At 41.3% G+C, this 14,265-nt stretch overlaps 2 protein-coding genes across 3 annotated transcripts in view; one reads left to right on the top strand and one right to left on the bottom strand.

The window, feature by feature from the left end:
* Positions 1-250: 250 nt before the first annotated feature.
* Positions 251-11,260, bottom strand: LOC144195597 (poly [ADP-ribose] polymerase tankyrase-1). Of its 2 annotated transcripts, XM_077715340.1 has the most exons (28): positions 10,775-11,260; positions 9,850-10,074; positions 9,447-9,542; positions 9,283-9,319; positions 9,053-9,128; positions 8,161-8,181; positions 6,784-6,878; positions 6,633-6,699; positions 6,360-6,546; positions 6,141-6,262; positions 5,780-5,871; positions 5,601-5,679; positions 5,359-5,530; positions 5,194-5,273; positions 4,934-5,079; positions 4,301-4,466; positions 4,002-4,221; positions 3,292-3,401; positions 3,022-3,210; positions 2,688-2,934; positions 2,526-2,608; positions 2,314-2,434; positions 2,152-2,249; positions 1,981-2,055; positions 1,410-1,515; positions 1,073-1,259; positions 820-976; positions 251-751 (listed from the first exon to the last, which is right to left on the bottom strand). In XM_077715340.1, the coding sequence occupies exons 1-28, from the start codon at positions 11,205-11,207 to the stop codon at positions 665-667; spliced, it is 3,774 nt and encodes a 1,257-aa protein (XP_077571466.1). In that variant the 5' UTR covers positions 11,208-11,260; the 3' UTR covers positions 251-664. The 2 variants fall into 2 exon arrangements, with proteins under 2 accessions (XP_077571466.1, XP_077571467.1); XM_077715341.1 differs by lacking the exon at positions 8,161-8,181.
* Positions 8,659-14,265, top strand: part of htr7c (5-hydroxytryptamine (serotonin) receptor 7c) — a 22,951-nt gene continuing 17,344 nt past the window's right edge. Inside the window, exons 1-2 of the mRNA XM_077715343.1 lie at positions 8,659-8,785; positions 13,279-14,014. Coding sequence (XP_077571469.1) covers positions 13,551-14,014 — 464 coding nt within the window. The 5' untranslated portion in view covers positions 8,659-8,785; positions 13,279-13,550. The remainder of the gene's footprint in view (positions 8,786-13,278; positions 14,015-14,265) is intronic.

The following is a 14,265-nucleotide window of genomic DNA, read 5'->3' as shown; positions in this document are numbered from 1 at the left end:
TATATAATGCATTAATTGTACAGCATCCATACATATAGAATACCCTTAATATTACACGGGTGGGGGGGCGATTGTGATCAAGCTGTGTTATTGAGTGTACTGTCACTCTCGACAATATTATAATGCCGATTCAAAATATACCAACTTTCCCTCAAGTTGTGCAACAAGTTAAAAAAAAATCTGAACCATTATTTTCCGTATACTCATAGTCCACGTTACAGAATATCAATTTTCATTGTTTTTTTGTTTCTTCTAATAAATGTCTACCTTAAATCTTCTGTACATCATGAATCCATATGTGGTTGTATTTATAGTCCACATGATTAAAAAACAAAACAAAAAATAAACCTGGCACTTTAAGCCAAGCTTGTTTATCCACAGGCTTCAAGCATTGATACTAAAGTTTGCCAAACTATCAAGAGAAGTGACCCACACACTACTGGGCCTAACATGCTCCTGTATTAACATGCAACTGATGCACAACAAGTGAGAATAGGAAAAGGAGAAGAGTATTACACAGCACTTTAAGTCATGATCACTTTAAGCAGCTACTGGAGAGGAAGAAAAAAAAACAACAACTGGAAATGTATCACGTGACTCCGGCTTTGCTGCACTGTCAAAAAGAAAGAAAAAAAAAAGCACGGATTCATAGTGAAGAGACCAACTATGACTTCTGCTCGGCTCCTGCGGCAGACTGGGCTGCACTCTCTGGTTTTAAAATCTGGTAGGTGATGAGGTACTCTGGGAAGGCCTGGGTAAAAAGAAAGAAAAATATGAAATTTTGGGACTATATGTGCTACTTTTTGCTTTAAAACGTACCTGTTCGCCTCTGTAAATCACATACTCGGCATAAGCCAAGCCGTTAACGCTGGGTCGCCCAATCACGGAGTGATGTCCTGGGGGTGCATGAGCCATTTTCATGGCACTGAATTGTAGGAAGGATTTTCCAAGAGTTACCCTGCAGAACAACATCTGCCTACAAGTAAAAAGAAAATTAAGAAAAGTTAGAAAAAATGATCTGTTTAAAGAAGATAAACATGAGTTTTTGAATTTTTTGCAATGGTTGGTTGACCTGTGGCAAAGGTAGCAGGATCGGTCTTTGTGTGTTGGGCAACCTGTACCCCCGCCAATGCCGTAAACATACTGGTTGCTCTTGGAGGAGTTCTCAGCAAAGTAAATGCCGGCCCCGAACATTCCTCCAATGTAAGCGTGACGCTCATCAAATCCTTTATGGATGATGGCATTGATAAATGGGGAACCTGTGGAAGACAGTCTTAAGGTGAATTGGTTGGGAAGGTCTTTAAACTTATGTTCTAAGCAGAACTAATGCAAAAAACACAACCGGACGTTTTCAAACAGATAAGCCAAGAAATTCAACAATGAATAGTTGTGTAAAAGGATGAAAGTACCATGAAATAGCATGCGCTCATTGTGGTGGTTGTGGTTCTCATCTGCAATCTCCTTCTGCCTGTGTGTGTAACGTTCCCTCAACTTCTTGTTGACCACTTTTTGGATCTGTGAACCAAATATGAACATTCAAGACATAATTTGTAGTGAAATATATATCGGGGTGATTCAAAACACAACTAAAAAGAAAAATACACGACAGCAATATTCCCTCTAAACTGCACGCATGCGCAATTGCGCACTAATCTCGTCTTCTCTGCGCAGCAGCAATCATATGGCGGGCAGTAAATAAAATCAAATTTTTTTTGACCCCTTTCCCCATGATAGCGCTGTTTATACAGTAACCAGTGGGAGTAGCTCTGTCCACTCTTACGTTGTTTGTGTTTTACAGCATGTTTTACATGAAAAATTAGAGGGAACATTAACATGCACCTGCTTATGGCAGGTGTGGTAATGATGTGCCCATAGCAAGCAATGATGATGTCACTAACACTGTTACTCAGTGCGCTCAAGGAGGGTTGTCTTTCTGCCCAGACCAATGAAAAATTAGAGAGACCATTGCACAACAGATACCTTAATGATGTTGTATCTGCTGAAGACGCCACCCGCATTTCCACCATCTCTGTGCTCTCTGATGGTGCTCTGCATCTGGGCAACACAAATCAAAGACATTGTTTAGAATTGCAACGATGTAATCCATCATCATTACCCAAGTGAACATCAATCAGTGCATCCCCGACTCACTTCCTCCTCCACTGATTGGTACTCCTTGTCGTCTGGGGCAAGGTCTATGAGAATAGTGCCCTGGCTAGCGCAGTGGAATGTCAGATATGGATTGGCTCCTGCAAAGAGACAAAAGCGGTTAATTTCATCAAAGAGCTAACAACCTTCCAATGTCCTTCTCGCCTTGCTGACCGCCCAGCAGCCTCTCGACACCCTTGATAAGTTTGTGACGGTGCCCGTAGGCGTTGATTCCGATTTCCTTCAGCTCTTCGTGGCCCATGTCCACCAGGACATCCAAAGTGATCTAAAATAAGATGACAGGTTTAAGAAAAGAGCTTTATCTGAAACTATGATTAGAAACTTCCCCCAAAAATTCAACACAGTCCATTTCCCACCTGCTCTCTTTCAAAAATATCCCTCAAGTGCTCCAGGCCCAAACTCTTCATGAATTGACTGATATTCATGTCCAGCATTGTCACTATTTCAGGAAAAAAATGTCACATAGTTAGTTATAAAACGACATTAAATAGAAAAAGAGCAAATTTGGCAAATCTTACATTCTCCTTCTTTACGGTCATTGCCTGCGGCGCCATCTGCCACGCCTGAGCTCCCACCGGCGGCCCCGCCGGCCAGCTCGTTAAGCGGCCCGGCCAGGTTGTCTATACTGCTGGCGGCTGATAAACACGAGGGCGTGGACGCCGGGGATATGACGGAGGCGCTGACCACCGTGGCTTGTGGCTTGAAACAGCTCGGTAGAGCATCTGGAGGCATGGCGTCCATAAGGAGGGCTCTGATGTCGTCGGCCTAAGGGCGCACACACACACAAGATGAGATGATTAAAAGTGACGTGACCTGAACAACCGTGGGATAGAACCTTATGATGTTACTTACCGTGGCTAGGTCCAGGGCAGTTTGCCCTTCTTGGTTCTTCATGGTCGGATCAGCTCCGTGAGCCAATAGCAAGGCACAAAGCTGCGTGCGGCCCTTCTGGGCGGCCTCGTGCAAGGGTGTGAAAGCCCATTTGTCGGTGGCGTTCACGCATGTATTGTATTTGATGAGCAGAGCGGCGATGTCGACGTGCTGAAGACAAAAAAAAAAGAAAAACGTTTAAGTGACAGCTTTATGTTTGGATGTGTGGGAATAAATGGAATTGAGCCTTACGCCATATGAAGCAGCATTATGGAGCGGTATAAGGCCTCCCTTGTCTTGGGCGTTGACGTCCGCGCCATGTTCGAGCAGATATTCAGCAACTTCGAGGTTGTTGTAACCAGCTAGAGAGAAATCAGGAATTAATGGAACATAATTAGCATAGATAGGAGTTATGAACTCAAACCAGACACTTAAGATATACAATTTGCAAGGTTATTATAGGTCATGAGAAAATGAACAAAATGGCAAAAAGCGGCATTATTTTGTCAACTGCAATAAAAATGAAGGAGGAAAAAAAACCTAATTGTATTTTTTATTAGTCCATTGAACTGAGCTTTGAAAAAAATAAATAATAAATAACACTAGGAGCTCTCTTGAGAGACCAGACCTTTAAAAGGTAGTACCGTATTTTCAGGACTATAAGGCGCACTTAAAAGTCTTAAATTTTTTCCAAAATAGACAGGGCGCCTTATAATCCAGAGTATTTTATACATGTAAAAAAAATTAAAATGTGTTATTCATTGAGGGTGCGCCTTATAATGCGGTGTGACTGATAGTCGTGAAAATACGGTAATTTATTTTTAACTTGTTCTTATTTCTAATTCAGTGAATGGTTTTCATTTTAATTTAATTGTTACAACGACAAATACAAAAAACATACGTAACTATATATCATTATTCTTCTCTATTCTATACAAGCAAGAAAACTGAATATTTATTACCTGCCAGGTGAAGTGGTGTGGAGTTTCGACCTTGAGTGTCTCTACAGTTGATGTTTTCCGGGGAGCAAAGTTTCTGGACACGAGCTAGGCAGCCTTTTTTGGCGGCATCCAACAGCGCAGCGTCACCCCTCAGCAGATCCTGGATGTCAGTGTCTCCATCCTTTACCATGTCTAGTGGCATATTGCCGTCACGGTTCTTCTTGGAGGGATCTGCTCCATGCTGCATGACGAGACGTATAACAAGACCATGAAAAACTTCAAGTGTTACTGCATAGATCAGGAATTGAAAGGGTTCTCACTTTGAGCAGCAGTTTGCAAATCTCATATTTTCCCTTTGCTGCTGCCTCGTGAAGGGGTGTGAACTTCCAGAGGTCGGCGACGTTGACCGAGGCTCCGTGTCTTACCAGAAGCTCAGCAACTTCATAGTGTCCATATGAGCATGCATTGTGAAGAGGAACGAGGCCACTGAGGGGAGGAGAAAGGGAAAACTTCAACAAGATTTCACGTGGGCTGGACCATTTGATATAATATTTAGATTTTTTTTTTTTTTAAATAAATAGACTAAAAGAACTGGATTAAAACCCCTGAATATTCATATATATACATTAAAGATCTAAAACAATGTTTATTTCAGCTTTTTAAAATATATTTTTAGATTTTACAAATGTTTTTTGAACTAAAAACAAAAAATTGATTAAAAAATTACAATTAGTGATTTAAAAGGGGGAAAATCATGAAATTGAATATACATCTATACTCATTTTAATTTGAAACAGAACGTGATTTACTTTCCCGGGCCACACAGAATGATGCGGCGGGCCAGATTAGGCCCCCGAGCCGCTACTTTGACACATGTGTTTAATATAATGAGATTTAAAACTTTCACCACATAGTGCAAAAATAACAACAGACAAAGAATAAATGCAACGCACCCCTTATCCTTGGCATGGACATCAGCTCCATGGTGAAGCAGGTATTCCACGACAGCCACTCGGTTGTAACCAGCAGCAAAATGAAGTGGAGTGGAGTGACGGCCTTCCAGATCCCGACAGTTAACATTTTGAGGGGTGCACAGTTGCTGCAATACAAAGAGTTCAGGTGTGAATATCGGCAAAAATTTACAAAACATTTTCAGGAAACCAAATTTGTTTCTTAAAATACACCGAAAAGACCTCTCAAGGCACCAACTCACTTGCACCGTATCCAGATCGCCGGCTTTAGCAGCCTCCAGAAATCTGTAGTCCACATCAGAGTTCCGTGTAGGAACATTTTCTGGAAAACAAAACAAGATATTCAAATGACTGGCAACGAACCAAAGCTGGAACAACAGTTGTTGACAGGAGTCCAATTCAATTACCGTTGAGAATCTGTTGTACGGCTTCGTTTCCCATCTGGGCAGCGGTAAAACCTTGCAGTGAGACAATGGACGGGTCGGCGCCATAGCTTAGCAGCAGCTTGCAGGTTTGGATGTGTCCGGCTAGAGCAGCTCGGTGCAGAGCGGTCTGTCCCAGTGTGTCCACTGCATTCACCTGAGGTCGGATTAAGTAAACGGGTAAATGTCAATGTAAAAGATTTCTTGAATGAAATAGAAATGCTCACCTTTGCTCCGTGTTTCTGTAGCACCTCCAGAATATCATTATGCGCTCTCTCAGCCGCAACATGCAATGGAGTCATAAAGCTGCGACAAATAAGAGAACAAATTGACCCTCGCTCTACTTTGTCATAGCCACAGTTATAAACATGACAATGTAAAGTGTTGAAACCAATTGTAGGCTTACTCTTTGTTCTTCTCATTGATGTTTGCACCTTTACGCAGCAGCAATTCTGTCACTTGCTTCCTTTTTGGGTGGGGGGAAGCTACTGCACAATGCTGCAGTTAAATAAAAAGGAAAAAAATATGAGTAAACAAGCTCTACTACATTTAAAAATAGAGTTTTGAGGTTTAGTGTTTAATTACAATTCAATAAATAGTTGTACTGAGGCATCACAGTATGTTTTACCACAAATGCTGGTTATTTTATAGTATGTGTATTAGTGTTGTTTCCTTTTGTGTTGAAGTTTTTGATTTTCTTATTACTTTATGACTTATAATATAATATATAATATTTTTTGTTAAATAATAATAAGAGAGGTGTTTACCAGAGCTGTTTCATTAGTTTGAGGATGTTTGAAGCCGATGATTTCCAGAGCCAAGGTCTTCTTCACTTTAGTCATGTCAGCTTCCCGAGCTGCCTGCAGCAGTGAATGACCTTTGAACTCATCTAGATGGAATGAAACAATCATTTTAGGACACCCAACCATTTCCGGTAAATAAAAAAAAAAATGCAATTTCAAAGTTTGCATCTTGAAACAACTCACAGCTTAGCCTTTCTTTCAACTCTGGTGTTGGAGCCATGTCCACAGCACTTTTACTATGACAGTTGAGTAATGTCGGGTCAGCCCCGTGGCTTAACAGCAAGGAACAAACTTCCACGCGATTCTTAGACGCCGCTTCATGGAGGGGAGTGAATTGCCACAAATCCATTGCATTGACACATGCGCCATGCTGAAAAACAACAAAAACATTTAAAAAATTAAGACTAAACCTCATTGACAATCCTAAAAATGCAAGTCAATGCCCTTTTAACTAACCTTAAGCAGAAGCTCAGTGACTTCAAAGTGACCATAGGAACAAGCATTATGAAGAGGAACCAGTCCGCTGTAGAAAAAAAAAACAACTCCAGTTGAGAATCAAAAATAGCAACAATTTAGCAACATCCAAGAACATTTACTGTAATCTCACCCTTTGTCCTTGGCATGAACGTCAGCTCCGTGTTGAAGAAGGAGTTGAACAATGCGGACTCTGTTGTAGCCGGCTGCCAAGTGGAGGGGCGTTGACTATATAAAAAAAAAGATAAAAATAAAAAATAGGGGCATATTTGCAGCAAACTTTGAAATAAATATGGCTAGTGGACTTGTAGACTTTTGCGTTGCCTTCGATGGCCATAGGAGAAAGCGGCTGATTGTGAATCATTAATTATCATGTGGTAACAATCAGAAATTTTACTCAAATTGTCATCTGACAGAAATAAAATAATAAACTCAATCATGAAACCTAAAATTGGGAACAAAGCTTCTATTAGGCTAGCAAAAATTGCATAAAAAAATTATAAAAATGACATTGATACAATCTGAAGTAATCATTTGGCCAGTTCTAATAAGGATATAAAAAAAAAATAGAAGGGCATGCAAAGAGCTGTTGAAAGGAAGAATAATTGTTCATGGAAGAAGCATTTAAAGCAAAAGTGCTAAACCATAATGTATTTTCAGCCAAGTGCGATATTTGAGTGAAAGCCATGTCTTTAAAAAAAAAGTCTTGCAAAGATTGTGCTTTCCGGTCATTCTCAAAGAAATTTCCATGCAGGGGATGAAAGCAAGGGAAAAATAAACAATTCAGTCATTCTCAACCTAGAAATTCCCAGCAGTGATGATTTATGAAGGAAAAAAAAAGCTGGAAAAGGAAACTGGCAACCTGACCATCCTTAGGTTTACAGAATCAAATGAGAAATGGCATTTGGTCAAGAATGAGATGACGAGCAGTCATTGGCAAGGAAATTAAAAAGAAAACATGGCCATAGCACTCCAGAAAAGTTAAAAAAAAAAACATTTTTTTGCATTCCAGCAAATTGATTAAAAGTAAAAAGTTACCAAAATTCACCAAACAAAAGAACAAGCCTTTAAGCATGCACAAGCCCTCCTCAAAAACCAACCAAGAACCCAAACAAACAACAAAAACCCCACCAAAAACAGTGTTCAGCCCGGATGAGTGAAGAAGAAAAAGGACAGATGTGAAAATAAAGCAGGCAGTGAAACAAACTGATCTCTTCTCCAAACCACCCCCCAAAAAAAGTTATCACCATTAAAAAGGTCGAGAAACGCACTCACATGCCACACACCCACGCAAACCCACACACGCACATACACGGACGAAGGAGCATCAGGGGTGTGATACATGAGTGACCCACGCACCCGTGATGTGCGATTAATCGAGTGACAGCCAGCTTATTGTACAAAATAAAACAATGGATTAAATAAATAAAAAAAGGGCGAGGGGGCGGGTAGGGAAAGACCACAAGAGTGCAAATCAATCAAGTGGCTGTTATCAACAAGGTCAACTTACCAGCATTTTTTGAGATGTTGACTGATCGACAAATGTTGCCATAGTCACACAAAAAACAAAATGGGAAATAAATTACAAAACGGTAGCATCGGGTCACAGACAATTCTCCCCTCCAAAAAAAAAAAAAAAACACCAAAAACAACAACAAAAATGAGGCAAAATCGCAAATTACCATTTGATTTGCCACTGAGTGACAGCCCTTGTTTTTCAGTGTTATACGATTGGAACTCATTAAATATGAATTAATAACAGCACAGGGAGGTATGAATGAAATAAGTTAATATTTGGTACTGTTAGCAATTTGAATGCAGACCCATTTTTAGCACTAAAAGAGTGAGGTCTTATTAGTCTATATGACATGGCAATGAAATGGAAATAAAAGGTTACATCGACATTAGCGATGCTTTATGGTGACGTCCGAAAATATGCTTTGAAGTGTACGGTGTGTTGTCCTAGTGCAATTGATATTGCGTTAAAAAAAAAAACGTTGCAGAAAGAAAAAGACAATAGTAGCTATACCTGTAACCTGAGAAAAGGGAATTTAATGGGGAATCTCACTTGGGAGAGACGAAGTGTTAATATAAGTGATGCTGAGAATTACGCAAAGAAGACACATTTCAAAAAGGTGAGGACAGCAATGCTCCCAAAAAGAAACTATATATAAATATATCTGCTAAAAATGAGGCTTAAATAAGTGTCAACTCAAATGTTACTACTCGGATAAATAGACATGTTTAAGTTAGAAGTGCATTGTTACTAAATATTTTTGCTAAAAGCCTAATTATACATGATTAAATTTAGTGAAAAAAAACATACATTGATTTTTTTGTCATTTTTTATGGTTATGGGGATTTTTTTTTTTAGGAAGTAGATGTAGTCATATTTAATTTACCTTTCGACCATCACTGGCATGACAGTTAACGTTTAATGGTGTCAGAAGAGCCATCAGTTTTTCTTCATTTCCACTCCTGGAATGATAGTTTATTGACAGAAAACAATTCCAAATCAATAACAAGACAAATAGCAGAAACTATCATAAATGAGATCAACTAGGAATGGGTTATATCTTCATCTATTATTAGTTTCATTAGTGCCTTTTGAGTGTATTTGGTCTTTTCTCACCTTGCTGCTTCCAGGAGTTCATCCTTCTTGTATTCTCCTGTTTGGAAATTGATTTTTTTAAAAACGTTAGGTGATTTCATATTTTAAAATCTCACTTGACAAATGAGTGATGCTCATTTACAAACTAAAAATATATATATATATATAGTTGGGTGGAAAGTTACCAGTAAGCACTGTCTTGGCAGAAGGGTCGGCAAGATCCAGTGCCGATTTTCCATCAGTGTTGCGAATGTTTGGATCGGCCCCGTGCTGGAGTAACACTACATTGGAAACAACAACAAAAAAGAGTTATATGCTTAAATTTCAAATGTAGGTCAAAATGTATAAGGAAAAAAAATCATCCAAAACAGAGAAACATTAGAATTCCTGCAAATTTAAAGCCTTAAGGCCCTAAAAAATGTATATTCATCTTAAATGACATTGTGCAAATTGGTATGTTCCAAACACCTCATAATAGCAGTTGTAGTGACACCTTGGATTGAAAAATAAAGTTCAAATCATAGGCTTTTATGCAAAATAAACATTATTTTGGTTGGAAAAAAAACATAATTGGAAAGTAAGCCTTACCTATGCACACGTCAATTTTTCCTTTAATGGCCGCCTCATGCAGAGGAGTGTAATTCCAATTATCTCTGGCGTTGGGGTCTGCACCCTGGCACAGAAGGAGGCCCACAACCTCAGCATGACCGAAGGAACACGCATTATGCAAGGGGATGAGTCCCCCATCATCCCTGGCATGGACATTGGCCCCAGTTTGGAGGAGATGCTCCACCACATCTTTTCGACCAAAACCTGAAGCAAGAACATTTAAGATGTTACTACTTATAAAGACAAGGAAAAAAAATCATGTAACGAAAAAATAGGTGGTTCAAGTTAGAAGTTTTAGCATCATAAATGAAAAAGAATGAATTGTAAACATTAGCTGGCTTAATTCCTTCTATATACTTAATTCACTAAAACCCTGGACAGAAAAAAACGAGGATTATCTTGTTCTATTAGTTTCTTACATAAAACAACCAATTTCAGAATAACTGGTTTAATTTCTTGAATTTGACAGTATTAAAACTAAATGGAAGAGGATATACATAGTGCGAGAAGTCCAATCTATCGGAATGTTAAGTAAAATCGGCCTTTACAAAGATTGGTTATCGTTGCACAACTAATTCAGACAATTGCAAAATAGAAGTTGTGTTGCTAACGTTTAGGCTAAATAATGTAAAATAAAATACAATTATTAATCTGGATGGAAAACCACATCCTGTTGTCCCATTTTTTTTCTGTACATTGGATGCAACACGATACGACGTAGTTTAGTTAGCATCTTCTGATGGATTATCTTCTTAAGGCGTCAGCATCTTTCTCTAAAAACATTATATCACTTGATCTAATAACAAAAAAAATAACCACAAAAGCATTCCACAATCATTCGAATTAAACAAAAAGGACAATGTAGCCGATTGCTATCTCGTTAGCCTAGCTTAGCTATACTTACCCGCAGCAAAATGCAGAGGAGTCGATTTTCGGCCGGCCATATCTTTTGCGTTAACATTCACCGAGTCGACGAGCCGCTTCACTCTCGACACATCTCCATTGCGACAAGCTTCAAACAACTCCCGGAAAGCACCACCGACTCCGTTGATGGCATCGGCCGGGCTTGTGGCCCCAGAACCGGGGCTGGAGACGGCGCTACCTCCGGAGACTGTCGTGCTTGAGCTCGCGCTGTTTGCCAGGACCGGGGCAGGCGGGTCCGGAGAGGCCAGAGCGCCTTCAATCGCTCCGTTGGATTCCCGATCGCTCTCATGTGGCGAACCGATCCCTGCCATCGGGCCAACAGCCGAAACGGCACCCGAGATAGAAGTGTTTCTCGGTGGGGATTGTAAAGTAGTCTGTTGCTGCTGCGCTGCTGAGCGACGAGACACCGCCATTACAGCAGCTCGCAAGCAACAATAAACTCTGTTCCGCCTTTCCGGTGAAAGTGGTCTTACTTCCGGTCCTCTTCACATACTCATAAACCAATTCCAATGCAACCAAAAACTTTTCGAAACTATTACATGTCTTTAAACTGTTATATATATGGTAATGCTTTCTGAATCTAATCAGTAGTACATCCAATTCCACTGATATTAAAACCTGTTTTAATTCCTCTCAAACAAACGAGACCACACATACAAGTAGACTGGGCATTTAATGCCCTCTACTGGTCAATACCAGTATCTGCAAGGTCAATCCATGTGAATCAAAATCCAACGTCCTCAATCAACATTATTATGTATCATATGAAAACAGGCCATTTATACACAAGAAAAACACAATACATCCATTATAAATGAAAATGAAAGAAAATCATGGATATAAAACTGTCATCAATAATTCATGAAACATGTATAAAGAAATCTACACTGAGCTTCCAAGTTATATTAAGCCAAAAGTGGGTCTTTTCCTTTCTAGATCACAAGGTTTCAAGGGAATCAACTTAATCCTTTCAACACAGGCAAACAGCAGACTGTCAGACAAATACGACAAATAAATCATGAGTGATAAATATACACAGTTTGTCATGGTATAATCTCATAAAATGCAGTCTCCTAACTATAATAATATCATGATATTCAATGTATTTAGTAGTATTCCTATTATAAGGCACTAAAAACTACACTGACCTTCACAATGGTTGATTTGTGTCAGCAGCAAGAGTTTGCCTTGCATTCTTTTCACCCGGGAAGTCTGACCCATCCTCCCTGACATGTACAGATTAGTAATAGCCTTAGTGTAAATGGACCAAATTTTCTTGACAGCGGGAAGCCTGAGAGAAAATGGCATTTATCTGATGTGACAGTCATTACAGACTTGCCTGTCACGACTGCACAGTAGATAATTAGGAGTCAGCAGCTGAGGCAGTCGTTGGCCGCGTCTTGCGGGTCACACCACAACTGTTTCTGCCTGGATGAAAAAAATAATGATGCAACATAGCCAAACTCCCTCTTAAGTTTTACAAGCTGTTCTAAAGGCATCTAGTAAATAATGCCATTTCGAGCATTGGTCTGCAACCGCCGGTCCTAGGACCGGTACTGGACCGCGAGCCACCTGGTGCCGGTCCATCAGGGAAGTAAATATTGTGTTTGCAATCTCGTCCTCCTGCTTAAAATGAGAAAAGTTGTTTTAATAATATTAAATAATTGCTGTTGTGCCTGTTATTTAGTATATGAAATGATGCTAATAACATTGAGTGTGTGTGCATGTGTGAGAGAGGAGTGAGAGAGTGATACAGAGTAAGAGAGAGTAGGAGAGGGAGTGAGAGAGGAGAGTGAGAGAGAATGCGACAAAGTGAAAGATTGAGAGAGTTGGAGAAAGTGAGTGTGAAAGAGACCGAGAGAGAGAGAGAGTGTGGAGTGAAAGAGTGATAAGAGAGTGAGAGGGGGAGTGAGAGAGGAGAGAGAGAATGTGACAAAGTGAAAGATTGAGAGAGAGTTGGAGAAAGTGAGAGTCAAAGAGAGTGAGAGAGCGAGCAAGGAGTGAAAGAGTGATACAGAGTAAGAGAGTGAGTGAGAGAGTGAAAAGATTGAGAGAGTTGGGGAGTGAGTGAGAGAGAGAGTGAGAGGTGGGAGAGAATGCGAGAGTAGGAGAGTGAGTGAGAGCGTGACAGAGTGAAAGATTGAGAGCAAGTTGGAGAAAGGGAGAACGAGAGAGTGAGCAAGGAGTGATAGAGTGAGCAAGGAGTGATACAGAGTAAGGGAGTTGGAGAGAGAGAGTGAGAGGGGGATAGAGTAAAAGAGAGTGAGCGAGCGAGAGCGGGACTGAGATAGAGCCAGAGAGAGAGAGAGTCGGAGAGGGAGAGAGAGAGAGAGCAAGTGAGGGTGTGTTTGAGAGAGAGAGAGAGAGAGAGAGAGAGAGAGAGAGAGAGAGTTGAGTGTACCAGGCGACACGAGTCGACGTCATTCTCGTGACACGCAAGTGAGCGAAGGAAAAGGCTCTTCACATTTTGCCATTTCTTTGCAGTTGAAGGGAACCGTGAGCCCTGTAGGGTGGGTACGCCACCCCGAGGGAGCACCTTTACAAGTCCCCATTACTTACCCCCAACCCTTACCCCCACCCAAGTGCGCGCACCGTGCCCCCCCGAAGGAAGACGAGGACAGCCGCCTGCCTGGACGTGGTGAGAATCGAAGGAGGAAAAGCAGGTCCCACTCCCAGACCTCCAAATATGCGCGTTGGAGTGCGCTGGCGAGCTGGCGAGTCGTCCTTTCTTCACTCCATCCATTCGCCTTGTCGTGATGTTCAACAGTTCCGCGGAGCTCCCTCGCAACAAGAAGGAGGACCACTTGGAAGTTCTCAATGGCACTTGGCAACTTCTTTACAACGTCCTGGAGAACGTCGCTCCTACCACTATGCGCAATGAGACATGCGGGGAGCAGCTCCTCCATTTCAGGCGCCCCGAGAAGATCCTCATCGGGGTGATGCTGGCCGTCATCACGGCCGTGACCGTCATGGGAAACACGCTGGTCGTGATCGCCGTGTGCGTGGTTAAGAAATTAAGACAGCCTTCCAACTACCTCCTGGTGTCCTTAGCCGTGGCCGACTTGTCCGTGGCTATTGTGGTCATGCCGTTTGTCATCGTCACCGATCTGACCGGGGGACAGTGGCTCTTTGGCGAAGTCTTTTGCAACATATTCATCGGCATGGATGTCATGTGCTGCACCGCCTCTATCATGACATTGTGCGTCATCAGCGTGGACAGGTACACTTAACATGGCCCCTAATGAACTTAAATTACCCTTTCAAAAAAAATAAATAAAATAAAATAAAACAGTGATTGGACGTTTGGTCGCTGGACGTTTGGTCGCCGGACGTTTGGTCGCCGGACGTTTGGTCGCCGGACGTTTGGTCGCCGGACGTTTGGTCGCCGGACGTTTGGTCGCCGGACGTTTGGTCGCCGGACGTTTGGTCGCCGGACGTTTGGTCGCCGGACGTTTGGTCGCCGGACGTTTG

This window comes from Stigmatopora nigra, chromosome 4 (assembly GCF_051989575.1).
Source record: "Stigmatopora nigra isolate UIUO_SnigA chromosome 4, RoL_Snig_1.1, whole genome shotgun sequence".
Taxonomy (NCBI): Eukaryota; Metazoa; Chordata; class Actinopteri; order Syngnathiformes; family Syngnathidae; genus Stigmatopora; species Stigmatopora nigra.
This window is presented reverse-complemented; position numbering and strand designations above follow the sequence as displayed.